This window comes from Sceloporus occidentalis, unplaced genomic scaffold (assembly GCF_023333645.1).
Source record: "Sceloporus occidentalis isolate IW3139 unplaced genomic scaffold, rSceOcc1.0.p SCAF_129, whole genome shotgun sequence".
NCBI lineage: Eukaryota > Metazoa > Chordata > Lepidosauria > Squamata > Phrynosomatidae > Sceloporus > Sceloporus occidentalis.
In genome coordinates, this window is record NW_028317109.1 from 2563126 (window position 1) to 2576740 (window position 13615).

At 47.9% G+C, this 13615-nt stretch overlaps 1 protein-coding gene across 1 annotated transcript in view; it reads left to right on the forward strand.

Moving 5' to 3' along the window:
• The first annotated feature begins 5038 nt into the window (after positions 1–5038).
• The window catches only part of LOC149281686 (BRISC and BRCA1-A complex member 2), a 47004-nt gene continuing 38427 nt past the window's right edge, over positions 5039–13615 (forward strand). The window contains exons 1-5 of the mRNA XM_089499073.1: positions 5039–5166; positions 5995–6071; positions 7413–7507; positions 9196–9390; positions 9955–10029. Of these exons, the coding sequence (XP_089355199.1) occupies positions 5039–5166; positions 5995–6071; positions 7413–7507; positions 9196–9390; positions 9955–10029 (570 nt within the window). The remainder of the gene's footprint in view (positions 5167–5994; positions 6072–7412; positions 7508–9195; positions 9391–9954; positions 10030–13615) is intronic.

The window sequence follows — 13615 nt, forward strand, 5'->3', positions numbered from 1 at the left end:
ATGGCCCTTTATCACTCCCATCACTCCTGGGTTCCAATGGCCCTTTATCACTCCCATCACTCCTGGGTTCCAATGGCCCTTTATTGGATTATATGTGAAAAAGGTAAAGGGACAGAATATTAGAGCCCATTTTTTTAATCGGTTCATGCATTTTATTCTGAAAATGAGGTTTCTGACGCCGCTAGCAGCTGGCTGTGTACTGGAGTATACTTCCTGCACACCTATGGGTGTGGTGACAACAAATGGCATGTTAGCATCATAGTTGCTTGCATTGATGTGATTGGCTGCTGCTGCTATTTCCTTTGCGCTAAGAAGTTGAGCTGCAGCGCATGTGCGGGAAGTGTGATTAAGTACAACAGGTGGGGGACCCGAGACATCAGAATGCAGCAACGTGAACTGGAGTCCATGCGAGGCCGCGATCTGCGCATGCTCTGTAATCAGCTGCTCAGTCCTGTTATATTGAACTGCATTTAACCCTTTCAGGCTTCTGCTTTCCACAAGTTTCTAACACCCAAAGGGTTAAGGGAATCATTTTTCCCCGCAAAACAGCTTTCACTTGGCGACGGGAAAATGTTGCAGAGCCCATGACTTCATAGTCTGTCGCCATGGCAATCACTGTCATAAACACCGATTCCAGCGATCCCGGTGCGTGCGGCCGGCGAGATCACGGACTCTCGGGGGCCGCAGTAACAATCGCCCACTCAAAACAATGGAAGGTAACGTCTTCCCAGGTGCAGCAACAGTCTGAGAGCGTGACGAGGGGCAATTACTACCTCTTCGGTGCAGCGGATCATCCGAACAGCTGATCTCCACGATGTCACCCCGCTCCGACCCTGGGGTGCTTCTACTATTTACCCGAAATAGTTTCAGTAAACGGTATTTACTAATCCGTATCAACCTCATCCATTCATTAAAAAGAAAAAAGGGATCTGCAAATTAGTGGAACTGCAGCTCACAGTTTTATTATTGTTTTTTTTTATAGCGCCATCGCATTTCGTAGCGCTGTACATAGGACCTGGTTTTAGAATTTAGGTTTATCAGCAGGATCACAAACGATTCTAAGGCTTTTACTCACCTGACCAGGTCTGTCATACAAGACCCGACCACGATCACCTCGGGAACCTCTTCAGCCATAGTTTTCTTTGCGGGGGGGAGGGGATGGGCTGGAAAAGGAAAATCTTTTATAAGGATTTTGGTGTAAATGTAAAACCCGGACGTCACTGCGAGTCCAAAGATTACCTGCTACAGTTTCCAGGGCTGATGACCTTTCGCCGGAAACAATCTACACGTCAGTGTTACAGAAAAAAAACAGAGGGGTTTATTCACTAAAGCAGGCGTTAGCCCCCTGTATACTGTATAGTTACATCAGTGAACCTGCCCCTGTATAATTTATAGTTAAATCAATGAGATTTCACGTATAATGTATAGATAATTCAGTGAGCAGACCCCCTGCATAATGTATATTCAAATCAGTGAGCCGACCCTGTATAATGTATAGTTAAATCAGTGAGATTTCACGTAAAATGTAGTTAAATCAGTAAGCAGGCCCCCTGTATAATGTATATTCAAATCAGTGAGATGTCCCTTATAATGTATAGTTAAATCAGTGAGCCGCCCCTGTATAATGTATAGTTAAATCAGTGAGATTTCACGTAAAATGTAGTTAAATAAGTAAGCAGGCCCCCTGTATAATGTATATTCAAATCAGTGAGATGTCCCTTATAATGTATAGTTAAATCAGTGAGCCGCCCCTGTATAATGTATAGTTAAATCAGTGAGCCAGCCCTGTATAATGTATAGTTAAATCAGTGAGCCAGCCCTGTATAATTAAATCAGCGAGATGCCCTGTATAATGTATAGTTAAATCAGTTTGATTCCCTGTATAATGTATTGTTAAATCAGTGAACAGCCCCCCTGTATGATGTATAGGTAAATCAGTGAGATGCCCTGTATAATGTATAGTTAATTCTCAGATAACTAACCTACCCGCATTATCTATACATGACACGGGGTTTGTCTCAGCCATCTCTGCAGGAGAAGCTCAGTGATTAGGGTTAAGGTAAAAGGGCAACCCAAGGTGCTGAAGCCTCCCCTTTAGAGAGCCGGTCACAAGGGATTTCATGTAGATTGAGAGAGTCCCTCTGTTTCGGGACTCTTTGCAGATATGTACTATTAATGTTGTTATTCAGGCGTCATCCTTAAAAGGTCTTTTTATTGGTTAACTGAGAACAGATTGCGACAGTCGCCTTTTTCATTTTTGCCATAATTCCCCTTAAAATGTCAGGTCTGGAAAGGCATCCCCGGATTGCCGGATTCCGCTGCCCACTTACCCCGAGACAGGGTGATTGTCAGAGGAGAAAGGTCACCGATCAGCCCTGCGTCCAATCCTGTCCCGCGTTTGTTATCACGTGACACAGTAAACGCGGAAATGCGAGTGCTGCAGCGGAGGCTGTTGCCTTGGTTACTAGCCGGGCCTCTCCGACTTGGCCTGTCACGCGGGTTACGGACACGAAAGTCATTCCTGCTTTAGGAATACGCGTGATTTATTTATTTTTTAAATATCCCTCCTGCCGTTTAGCGTATCCGTGGCACGGTGTGCGGATCTGGCAAAAAGTGTAGGTGCCGGCAGTGTGCAGGGCAGCCCTGTGTGGGTCCTGCGAGAAGGACCCCTGTGTGTGAGCGCTTCCTGTTTCCCACTCGGCTTCCCCGCGGGTGAGTTACTGCTGTTACTCCTGGAACCGGCGAAGGCATGAATGGAGGCCGAGGCCGGGGGGGAACAGAGGAAGGAGCCTCTGGGGGAGCCGCACACTGCTGAGCGTGCGACGGCATAGCCTGTGCACCGGGGCAGAAGTAGAAGTGTGTGGGGCGAGTGCGTGCAGTGATGCTGGAGAGCGCAGTGATGCTGGAGAGCGCGGCGAGTGTGCGCAGTGATGCACGGCCATCAGGCGCCTCCATAATTAAAAGGCAAATCATCTTTCATTATAATTAATACCACCGCTGGATGCCTCAATGTCGAGGCATTGCCACAACATCAGCTGATCGCTTGTTTAACCCAATGACGTGCCATACACGTCAATTGTCGTTAAGAGGATGCATTTTTGTGATGTGTCTGCAGGGCCGGCCCGACAATGGAGCCGAGTGGGGCAACCGCTCCAGGCGGCACTTTTGAAGGGGCAGCACTTTGCCACCCCAAGCCCCTTTTTTTTTTAAAAGCGAAAGAGAGAGAAAGGGGCGCCGAGTGGTTTTCGCTTACCAAGCTGTCAGTACCCGCTCGGCGCCCCTCTCTCTCTCCTCTGCGGCGAGTCTCCCTGTTCGGTCTCGGTGCCGGCTTGTAATGCTGAGTGGCGGAAGATTTACTCATAGCCAGCACCGAGACCGAACAGGGAGACTCGCCGCAGGACTGCTGAAAGGTAAGTACAGGGGGGGGCGGCAGGGATGGAGGGAGAGGAAGGGTAGATGGGGGGGGGGGCGCGGCAGGGACGGAGGGAGAGGAAGGGTAGATAGGGGGGGTGGCGCATTTTAAAATTCGCCCCAGGCGGCATTTTGCCTTGGACCGGCCCTGTGTGTCTGGCACGTAAATTGTCGGCAAGGGGTTAATCATTCATCATTAAAGCTGGCGATTAAACTAACACACGTTTAGGCGCCCTGGAACAGAACGAGAGGAGCATTAAGTAAATAACCGTTTTGATTGAAGTGAGAGGAAATGTATAAAATGTATCGATGAATGTTCTGTGTAAAGCTTGCAACGTGACTGCGCGTATAGCGCAACCAGGCGGGTGTGAAAAAAACGATATAAAGTAAGAATGCTTTCAAAAATTGACGTTTATAGTTTGGTTTTTTTTATCAAAATGCAAAACAGAAGAATAAAGTCGAACTGATATTCGGTGGGACCGCCCTTTGTCTTCAAAGCATCAGTTCTTCTAGGTGAGCTCCCACAAGGCTTTGTAGGCATAAAATAAGGCGGCTGATTACACAATTATACTAAACAGGCGCTAACGATCAAACACAATCATTAACTGCAACGGGAACAGCTGTGCAGGAGGAATAAAACTTGGTGAGGCCGCTGGAGACAGTTTAATGTCAAAAGTCTTACACCGTGGCACTGAGCACAGCAACAACCCCCAAGGTAGTTACACCGCTTCAGCCAGGTCTCTCCCAGGCAGACATTTCAAGGCAGACCAAGAGCCCCGCTGTTGTCCGTTGATTGTTCTCTCCTGGAGTTAAATAAATGCTAAAGTTCCGAAGATCTGGCGCAGGCATAATTTCCCACGCCGGGAACGGGATCCCCGCTGCCAGCCGGTAAAAGCAGTGGCCCCGGCGGTGTCAGAGCCTTGTTGGCATGGTCACTTTAAGGCAGTGGTGGGCCCTGGAACAAGGTTATTGTAACAGATCCTCCTCCACAATAACTTTTTGCTCTGTCTGCGTGGTGTGTGCATAAAAACCTTCCCCGATCCCAAAATCCCACCGTGGGCCGGTTCTTAAATGGGGTGTCTTGTTTTGTTATATTAACATTATTCAGGGTCTTACGTTTTATAGGATTAAAGGGTCTATTTATTTTATGCCGCAGCTAATTAGTATATCGGGGTAAAGCAAACCGTAGAGCGCCACTGAATAACAGGAGGGCATCCTGCAGCGGTCATAGAGGCAACTAAATGACTTCCCACATCCAGGAGGGGGTAGGCCAAGGATTATGAGGCTTAATCACTAAACGGAGCGCGGCGCTTCAGCTCCTTGACTATATTATGCATTACAAAGTTCCAGACGTTGCCTGGCCCTGTATAATGTATAGTTACAGCAATGCGATTTCCGTGCCCTCGTAGCCCATTAAACAATGCATTGCACAGGGCCGGCTAAGCTCTTCTTGCTGGAGAAACCGGCCCGCGTTGGCCCTCTCTAATGAATAGTCTTTACTGAGCCAGAAGTCAGGCAGCTCATCTCGACATTATGGAGAGAGTTCAGAAAATGAGTAAAATGGGCCTGGTTTATATCTAAATAACGTTTTCTTTCCCCCGGCGCAGGCTGTGAAAAACCCAGCAGGATGTCTCCAGAAGTCACCCTGAACAGGATCTCCCCGGCGCTGTCCCCGTTCATCTCCAGCGTGGTGCGGAATGGAAAGATAGGTCTGGACTCCACGAGCTGTTTGAGGATTACTGACCTGAAGTCGGGGTAAGCGGCCACCCGCACGGACCGTCTGTGGGTCCGTCGCCCGTTCTCGCTGACCCTTGATTTATCGCGTTTTAGTAAGATTTGTGTTCGTTACTAAAATAGGAGTCCGGCGAACCGGTTACGGGCCAGTTCATCAGATTAAAGCTGCTGTTCCACGTAGACTTTTCCCCCTCGAAATTACTAGATTTTTTTATGCTATTATGCACTAATATGGAAGGCATCCTAAACGAGCTTATTCCTTTTAAAATGACTATTTTGCTGTATTTCAGCGAGGCCTCCTTTCACCGGATTGCCTGCCCATCTGACGTCACAGAAGGCATATTACCTTTAAGCTCTTCTAATGGCTCCCATCACACCTATCACACAGAACACCTCACTCAGTCACACTCGCTGACCATCACTGTGTCGATGGGGGGGGATCTGTAAAGCACCACCTGCCGGAGCATGAAGTGGTAGTTGGGAGCGGCTGTAGGTGCATGTAATACATAGGGGAGGGTTTTGGAGGAATGACGGGACTCTGTTGCTTGGCAACAGTAGTATCTCAATAAAAGTTTAAACACTTTTTATAAGGAAAAAAACCAAAATCACAGCTTTCTCTTCCCTCTGCACGATGCAGAACTTTTCTGGGAATGTTTTAAGAGGCATCAAGAAATAAAGCACTACAGCAATAACCAATCACTGGTCGGCAAGCAGCGCGCTTAACGTTTGAACTGCTCCTTTTAATATAAACTTTTTTTTTTTTTAAAGTAAATATATCCATTTAACCAAAATTTGTTATTTGACACAGTGCTTGACAATGTTGTACCTTTTGGTTTGCCCCCCCCTCAGCTGCACGTCGCTGACCCCAGGGCCGAGCTGCGACCGCTTTAAACTTCACATACCCTACGCCGGAGAGACCCTGAAATGTAAGTGTGAGCTTCCTGACAGGGGTGTAAAGTTCCGTTTGTTCCGATCTGAACTTGCTTGCGTGTTGCGGGTTATTTTCTTGACACAGTTGTGTTCCCAAAATGTTTCATACAAAAACCCCTTGGCGGCATCCAGGTGCTTTTCGATAAACCGCAGACAAGCATTCATGACCTTCTTAAAGAGCAGAGGTTTCCGCCTTTCCCTGCCATGAGTAGCCCAGCAGCTTTATGATGGTAGCATTATGACCACCGACCTTAGCTGAAGCAGACCCCCTGGGTGTTGTTCTAGGGGCCTTTTGTGTCTTCCTGGATGCCTTCATACCTGAAGTTTGAGAGGTTTTGGTAGGGAAGACACTCCTGGGAAAATTAATTGCTGTCCCGAACTTCCTCCATTATGATCTAACCAACAATTAGCCTTTTAAGCTTAAACGTGGATCAGCGAACACAACGTCCCATTGGAACGCAGGAGTGATGGGAGTGATAAAGGGCCATTGGAACACAAGAGTGATGAGTGATAAAGGGCCATTGGAACACAGGGGTGATGGGAGTGATAAAGGGCCATTGGAACACAGGGGTGATGGGAGTGATAAAGGGCCATTGGAACACAGGGGTGATGGGAGTGATAGAGGGCCATTGGAACACAGGGGTGATGGGAGTGATAAAGGGCCATTGGAACACAGGGGTGATGGGAGTGATAAAGGGCCATTGGAACACAGGGGTGATGGGAGTGATAAAGGGCCATTGGAACACAGGAGTGATGGGAGTGATAAAGGGCCATCGGAACACAGGAGTGATGGGAGTGATAAAGGGCCATTGGAACACAGGAGTGATGGGAGTGATAAAGGGCCATTAGAACACAGGAGTGATGGGAGTGATAAAGGGCCTCTGTACACCTGTAAAAATCAGCCATTTACATCTACAATAGTCATTTACAGCATTAACCCCGTCTGCGCTGGATTTCTGATCCGTTTGATGTTGATTTTAGAGGGCAAAAATAAGCGACCCCAAACCTTTGAGCGGTGGTGTACACTAGGATAGGACGTCTGTGAACTTTAGAGCGCACGGATGGGTTTACGTTACCACCCTACCTCATGTCATTGGCGTGAGAACATGGAAATACATTTACTAAACATGGAGTTTTCCAGGAAGTTGAACATTTTTTTTTTTTTTCCTTTTCTCGTGTTTTTGTATTTTTCAAACCGTTTTTGCTCTTTAATTGTACAAAGTTTAGCATTTCCTGTCAGTAAACGATTAATAGCCAAACCTCGAGCCGAGGTAGCACTAACGCTGTGCCCTTGTTTGTCGGTAAATGTGGGGGTTAATCCTGTGCTTTTTCCCCAGGGGATATTATATTTAACGCAAATTATCCAGAGCTGCCCCCAGACTTTATCTTTGGAGAAGACGCAGAATTCCTGCCGGATCCGTCCGCTCTCCCCGTGAGTACGCTGAACTCGTTTCTTTGTCCGCTGAACTCGTTTCTTTGTCCGCTGTACAGGGGGGGGGTCGCATTAGGAGGGGACCTTTTTGCCCCAATAGGTTTGCCCAAACCTAGGTACCCGAGGGGTTAACTTCACGGGGCATGAGTCACCGGCTGATGACATCAGCAGTCTAGCTTCGGTCTCGGTGAGTCACGGGTTGTGTAATTTGGAAGTGTGTTTGTAATCACAGTTATTTCGATGTAACGATGGGAAGATTGCATCACGGTGACACGTTCATCACACGTCAGGGTCAACAAGTTCATTAGCAAAGAAATTATCAGGCCGCTCGCGCCTCGGCCGGTTCTCCTTCCCCTATCCCTATCACATGCATGTTTAATACCCCCACTGTATTACCCTCTACCACTTCTGCTGGGAGGCTGTTCTGTTTATCTACCACCCTCTCTTGTTGTAACATTCCTCCTCTAAAACAGACTTCCTCGTTTTGTTAAACCCCTTTTATTCTTTATATATATATATATACACACACGCATTGTGTTAATGTTATGAGCATACAGTATGGCTCCTACCACTGTCTTCGCTTGTGTGTATCTGCACATCATGGGGTACATTCTATTCCATGAGCATTATTATATTTTATTTATATAGAGCAAACAATTCCCGCAGCGCTTCTTACAGTCCCTACATTCAAAGGATCTAAAGACAAAACTAGAACTGACCGACTAAGACATCCCGACACTTTAGGTAAAGAGGTCCCGGCTCGCAGGCTTATAAATGATTCATTCTTTTGCAGACAAATAGAAACACGTTGTCTCGCCTGATAAATCGGACCTGCAGAATTCCGGCACGTTAGGGCCGGTCAGACTGAATGAGTCCGTTTTTATCTGCTGTCAAATTCTGTGTTTTATGGTTGATTAACCCTTTGCGTTGAATCCAATAAGAAGTGTAAATTAGAGTGTGTGTAATCCTGCGGAGACCCCCGCAGCTTCTTAAAGGGACAGTATGATGGATGCGTAATAATCTATTTTAATATGCTTTCTTTATAACATGTAGAGAGCAGTGGATTTCTTCAGTATTAACAATGGGCAGTTAACCAGATTAGGAGGGGCCGGTTTGTCTTTTGGCTGCAGTGGTCGTGGCCGGCGATCCTTTGTTGACCTGGCGCTGGTTAACCAGGTGGCGGATTCTGTCTCCACCTCCCGCGCTCCTGCATATCTGGGAACTCGGTGTCACCCGGAGACTCGGAGTAAAACGCAGCGTCCCGGGCACTCCGGGTCACACTCCGGGAGGAGGAGCGGCATTAGGTTACGCCCATTCCCTGCCCAGGTCCCGCTTCCCACCACCTACTTCCCACCCACTGCATACCCGCTAAAGTCTAACAGAGGCCACACCCCTTCAGTGTAGCCACACCCCCAGAAGCGGAGATGCTCCCGGCAGCTTACCCAGGTGTACTGGTTGACACGGGGCAGATCCCTGTAAGCTGTGGGGGAGGAAAAACCAAGAAAAAGTGTTTGAGGGGCCAGGAGTTTAAGTCTGCCCCTATGGGAGCCCTCGTTTCGCCTTCTCATTATAACCCCTCCGTACGGCGGGTGGATGTATTTCTAACACACAGGGTAAGGGCTCCCCGCTCCTCTTTTCGACGTGGCTGTGATGTTCGCTTTCCCGTCATGCCTTCTTTGCCTTTTCAGAGTTTGGCCGCATGGAACCCCTCAGACCCCGAATGCCTCCTGTTGACGGTGAAGGAGCTGGTCCAGCAGTACCACCAGTACCAGTGCAGCCGGCTCAGCGAAAGCTCGCGTCTCATGTTCGAATACCAGACCTTGCTGGAGGAGCCTCAGTACGGCGAGAGCATGGAGATCTACGCTGGGAAAAAGAACAGCTGGGTAAGTGTACCTCCCTACCCTCTCTGCGGGCGATTCTGATCTCGCACATCATGGAGGCACGGGAACCGGTTAAACACCCAACCTGACGTAAATTGCACCCATACTTCACCTACAGATCTTTAAGTGTGTAGATCCCTATTTGCTCTTATTGACGGCAGTATAATAATAAAGCGCGCATGCACACAGTATTCCCAAGGCTGGGCTATAAACACGCTGACCTGTCCTTTCACTAGCCGCTGGATTTCATGCGCAGCCATCCGGGAAGCCTCTCGTTCTAGTGACCGCCATGTTTTTTTAAATGTAAGGAAGTTTTATTTTACTGAGAGGGTGGTAGATAAGCGGAACAGCCTCCAGGCAGAAGTGGTAGAGGGCTAATGCAGTGATAATCTTTTACCAACCACCCCCGTATTGAGCAGCCATCTTTAAACCCCTCCGACTGCAGACAGGATTCTTAGAGCCATCTGCTACTCAGCATGATGGGGCGGAATAAGCAGACGTCCCGGTAATTGTGTCACATGATGTGTTTATAGCGGGTAAATAACCTTTTCCTTATTGATTTTACAGACGGGGGAATTCTCCGCTCGCTTCCTCTTAAAGCTGCCGGTGGATTTCAGTAACATCCCCATCTATCTCCTCAAGGTAAACGTCCAAATCACCTCTTTATAGACTGTTCTTGGTGCCGTCCTCTTCCTGCAGCAGAAGCCCAGTGGGGTTGGCCCTTGTGTTTAGTGGAGTGAAGGAGCTGAAGCGCAGCTCTCCACAAACTCTCCCTTTTGGGGAGCAGAAGCGGTTTCTGTCCTATTCCCGCCTTTCGGAGTTCAGCAGTGAGGTTTAGCCACGCTTGAGATGAACCTTTTTTTGCGTTTAGAGGTGAAGATGTTATTTTCTGTTGCGTTGTACGCGGGAGCCGCCATCTTGCTGCCCCGTCACAGGGTATAAATCGCCCGAGATATCTGTGATAATAGCGTTACGGAGGGACCTGCGCGGCTGGAAACAATCTCTAGCGCTAAAGGCTCATGCGCCGTCCGCTAAAACAATCGGGGAGAGAACAGGAAGTGGCTTCCAACTTCCTGCTTGGGCTGACTGGAGGATTCCGATGCCGTCTGCACTAAGGGATTATGGGAAACAGAGGGAGATTTGCGTGAAATGCCTTTAGCGGATGTCAGAGCTGACGTAATGATTTAAGATTACATAAACTCCACCAGCGAAAAGCGCCGTTTACTTCTGGCTTCGTGCGGCGCTCCCCGGTTTAAATATTTGGCTCTCCTGCTTTACACGGTTCAAGTAGTTAGAGACCTGATTGTTACGTTTTCTTCTGTGGGGTTTATTCACTCAATTGTGGGTTGCCCTAAAAAATAGAAGTGATTTCTTGAACGTGATCTTTCTGCAGTAAATGCCTGACCAGCCCAGCTAGTGGTAGAAAAATGGAACAGCCTCCCAGCAGAGGTGGTAGAGGGTAATACAGTGAGGGGGGGTTAAACATGCATGGGATAGACATACGGCTCCTAAGACGAGACCGACGACTGATTGAGGTTTGAGTCGTTACAGCAGGAATAACGGGGTGAATAGACGGGGCGAGGATGGTCGGGGAGGCTGATCCCGGCCTGGGATATAACAGTGAATATTAAAGCGCTGAACGTGACAGTAAGTATGGAAGTAATGTTACCTCGTACTCGGTTTATTTCATGTGGTTAGGGGGGGGTTTATGCGGCGAGGCTGGAGGAAGCGGATTCGGTGAAGTCGAATCAAACGCAGATTCTTTAAATGGTTGTCATTTTTAAGAAACTTAAAGCACCAAAGAGACTTTCGTGCAATCCGCGTATAACTTGGGGCCAAAGCGTGATATTCTACACCGGCCTAAGGGAAACGATACTGCACTGACTACACAGCAGTTTTGCCCCTGACGCGGGTAACAGACTGGGCTGTGTCGGCCATGATCACAATTGCCTCTTTTCACTAAGAAGTCGAGCCGCGGGTTACATTTTGCGAGTCCCAGATGAATTGATAGAATGCGCATGCCCTCGCCTGAAACGCACAGAATATTCATGGCCTTTCAAATATGTATAAATAGTAACTAAATAAATCAATGGGGGGGCATTTACACCGTATATCACCCTATATATATATATATCACCATCCCCCTCTCTGGTTCATTTAATTACCCCCTACTCCCACCGCACGTGGGTTAAAGGGAAGTGGGGGGCAATCGTCCCCCCCCCTTGGTTAATTTCTGTTTAAACCTGGGCTGTTTTGTGCTGGGGCTACCTTTTTCCCTGTCTGTAAAGTTCCATTTCTAGTTATGTTTATACAGATTGCTCCGGTTTAGGGCAGAGGGATTCATTCTTATTGAGCAGACAGACTGCCGACGGCACATCCAGTTACCCTTATTTCACAACATTACTTATTTTATTTGTTACAGCTTCATTTCACACCTCCCCAGTGTCCCTGTTTAGTTTGGCCAGTCCCTATTTAATCCCCTGATGCCCCTCTTTTCTAGGAGGTGAGAATGTTTGCTGGGTATGAGGGGATCGCAGGGTTCTACGGCCCTAAAAGCCCTGATAATGTGTATAGAAATGTCAGCAAATAGCTTATAAACGAAATAACATTACATTAAATCTTTGTAAAGCTCCGCCCCACACATCTAACCGCGCCCCTTAATCAGTATGTGTGTGTGTGTATATATATATATATATATATATATATGTGTGTGTGTGTGTATATAATAATAATAATACAGTTTTTTTGTTAGGCGTTGAAGTTTTTTTTTTTTACCCATATGCAGTTTTTTGGGGGGGGGGGTTTCTGTCTGGGATAAGAAATCGCCTCTTCTGTAGAATCCTCCCTTATTAATTCGCCCCATTCTCCAATGCCCTGGTGTAACCAGACCCCCGTGCGCATGCTCAGGTAAGCGCTCTCATTGATTTCAATGCAGCCGCTCGGTGGTGCAAAATATGTAGTGGGTGCGAAGCTGCAGATCTGCAGCTGCAGCTTTTCCCCAAGGTAAGTAGTTCCCATACATTGATCGTTTAGGGGCTCACCGGACACTGGAGAGTCCCTTTAACCTTTTCATCACCAGAAAGCCGTACGGCGCTGGACGCGGCAGTGAAATTGCCGCCGGTCCAAGCATTCAGGCACAACTCTCAGCCGGCTGATGTCTGTGGCTGATCCTCGTACGGGGCGCAGTAATTACCCCGGTGTGCAGTAATTACCCCGGTATAAACGTTTATCACCTTGGAAAACAAGTCTGTCTCTGGCTTATTTACCGAGCCGGAAGCATTGATTGATTGATTGATTGATTATTTAAGTCGCCTGTTCATGGGTTGAACTTTTGGCTGAAGCTCGAGATTCCAAGGAAAGCAGCAAATAAAGCGGCGCCTGCGCCTGCACCGTGTCACTAAGTAACATTAAACACGCGGCGACGCGCTACGGGAACAAACAGAGGCGCCGGGTCACGAGATTGTCGCCTACTCTGTTTGCCTGGCTGTTTGTGATGTCGGGTGGATTGTTGGCGGCCGGCTGAGAGTTCTGCCTCGGTGATGCTGATGGTGAATGGTTCGCAGGGGGGAGAGAAGAGAGAGAGAGAGAGAGAAGAAGAGAGGAGAGAGAGAGAGAGAGAGAGAGAGAGAGAGAGACAGGAGGCTGAAAATAGAGAAGATGGGAGAGAGGAAGAGACAGAAGGAGAAAAGAGGGGCAGAGGGGAGAGGGTGCTGAAGAGAGACATTTAAATACATAAAGGGGGTTAATAATGGACAGGAGAGAATTTATTTCAAAGGAGGAGAAAAGTTACAAAAGAGACCGGAATCCAACACTAGAGGATCAGAGGCTGAGATGGAATGGAAGGAAGTTTCACTTTACTGAGAGGGTGGTACATAAGTGGAACAGCCTCCCAGCAGAAGTGGCAGAGGGTAATACAGTGAGGGGTTTTAAATGTGTTGTAATTCACCACCTTACAGGGACAGCCTCAGCTCGAGTCATAAAAAGAACAGACTGTGTTCTCAAGAGCTTACAGTCTACAGTAACCTAGGTGGTCCAGCCTTATTTGCTCCTATAAAAGGGCTCGGAAAGTGGAATTCTGTTTTAATGACGTTTTTTATGATGTTCCAGCGAGGGGGGGGCGTTCTGCGGAGGTTGCATCATTTCGGACGGTATAGAGTAACAGAAACTAACGGGACCCGGGGAAGCTTTAATATTCTGTTCTGGAATCTCGGAGGTCGTTTCCCTGTCC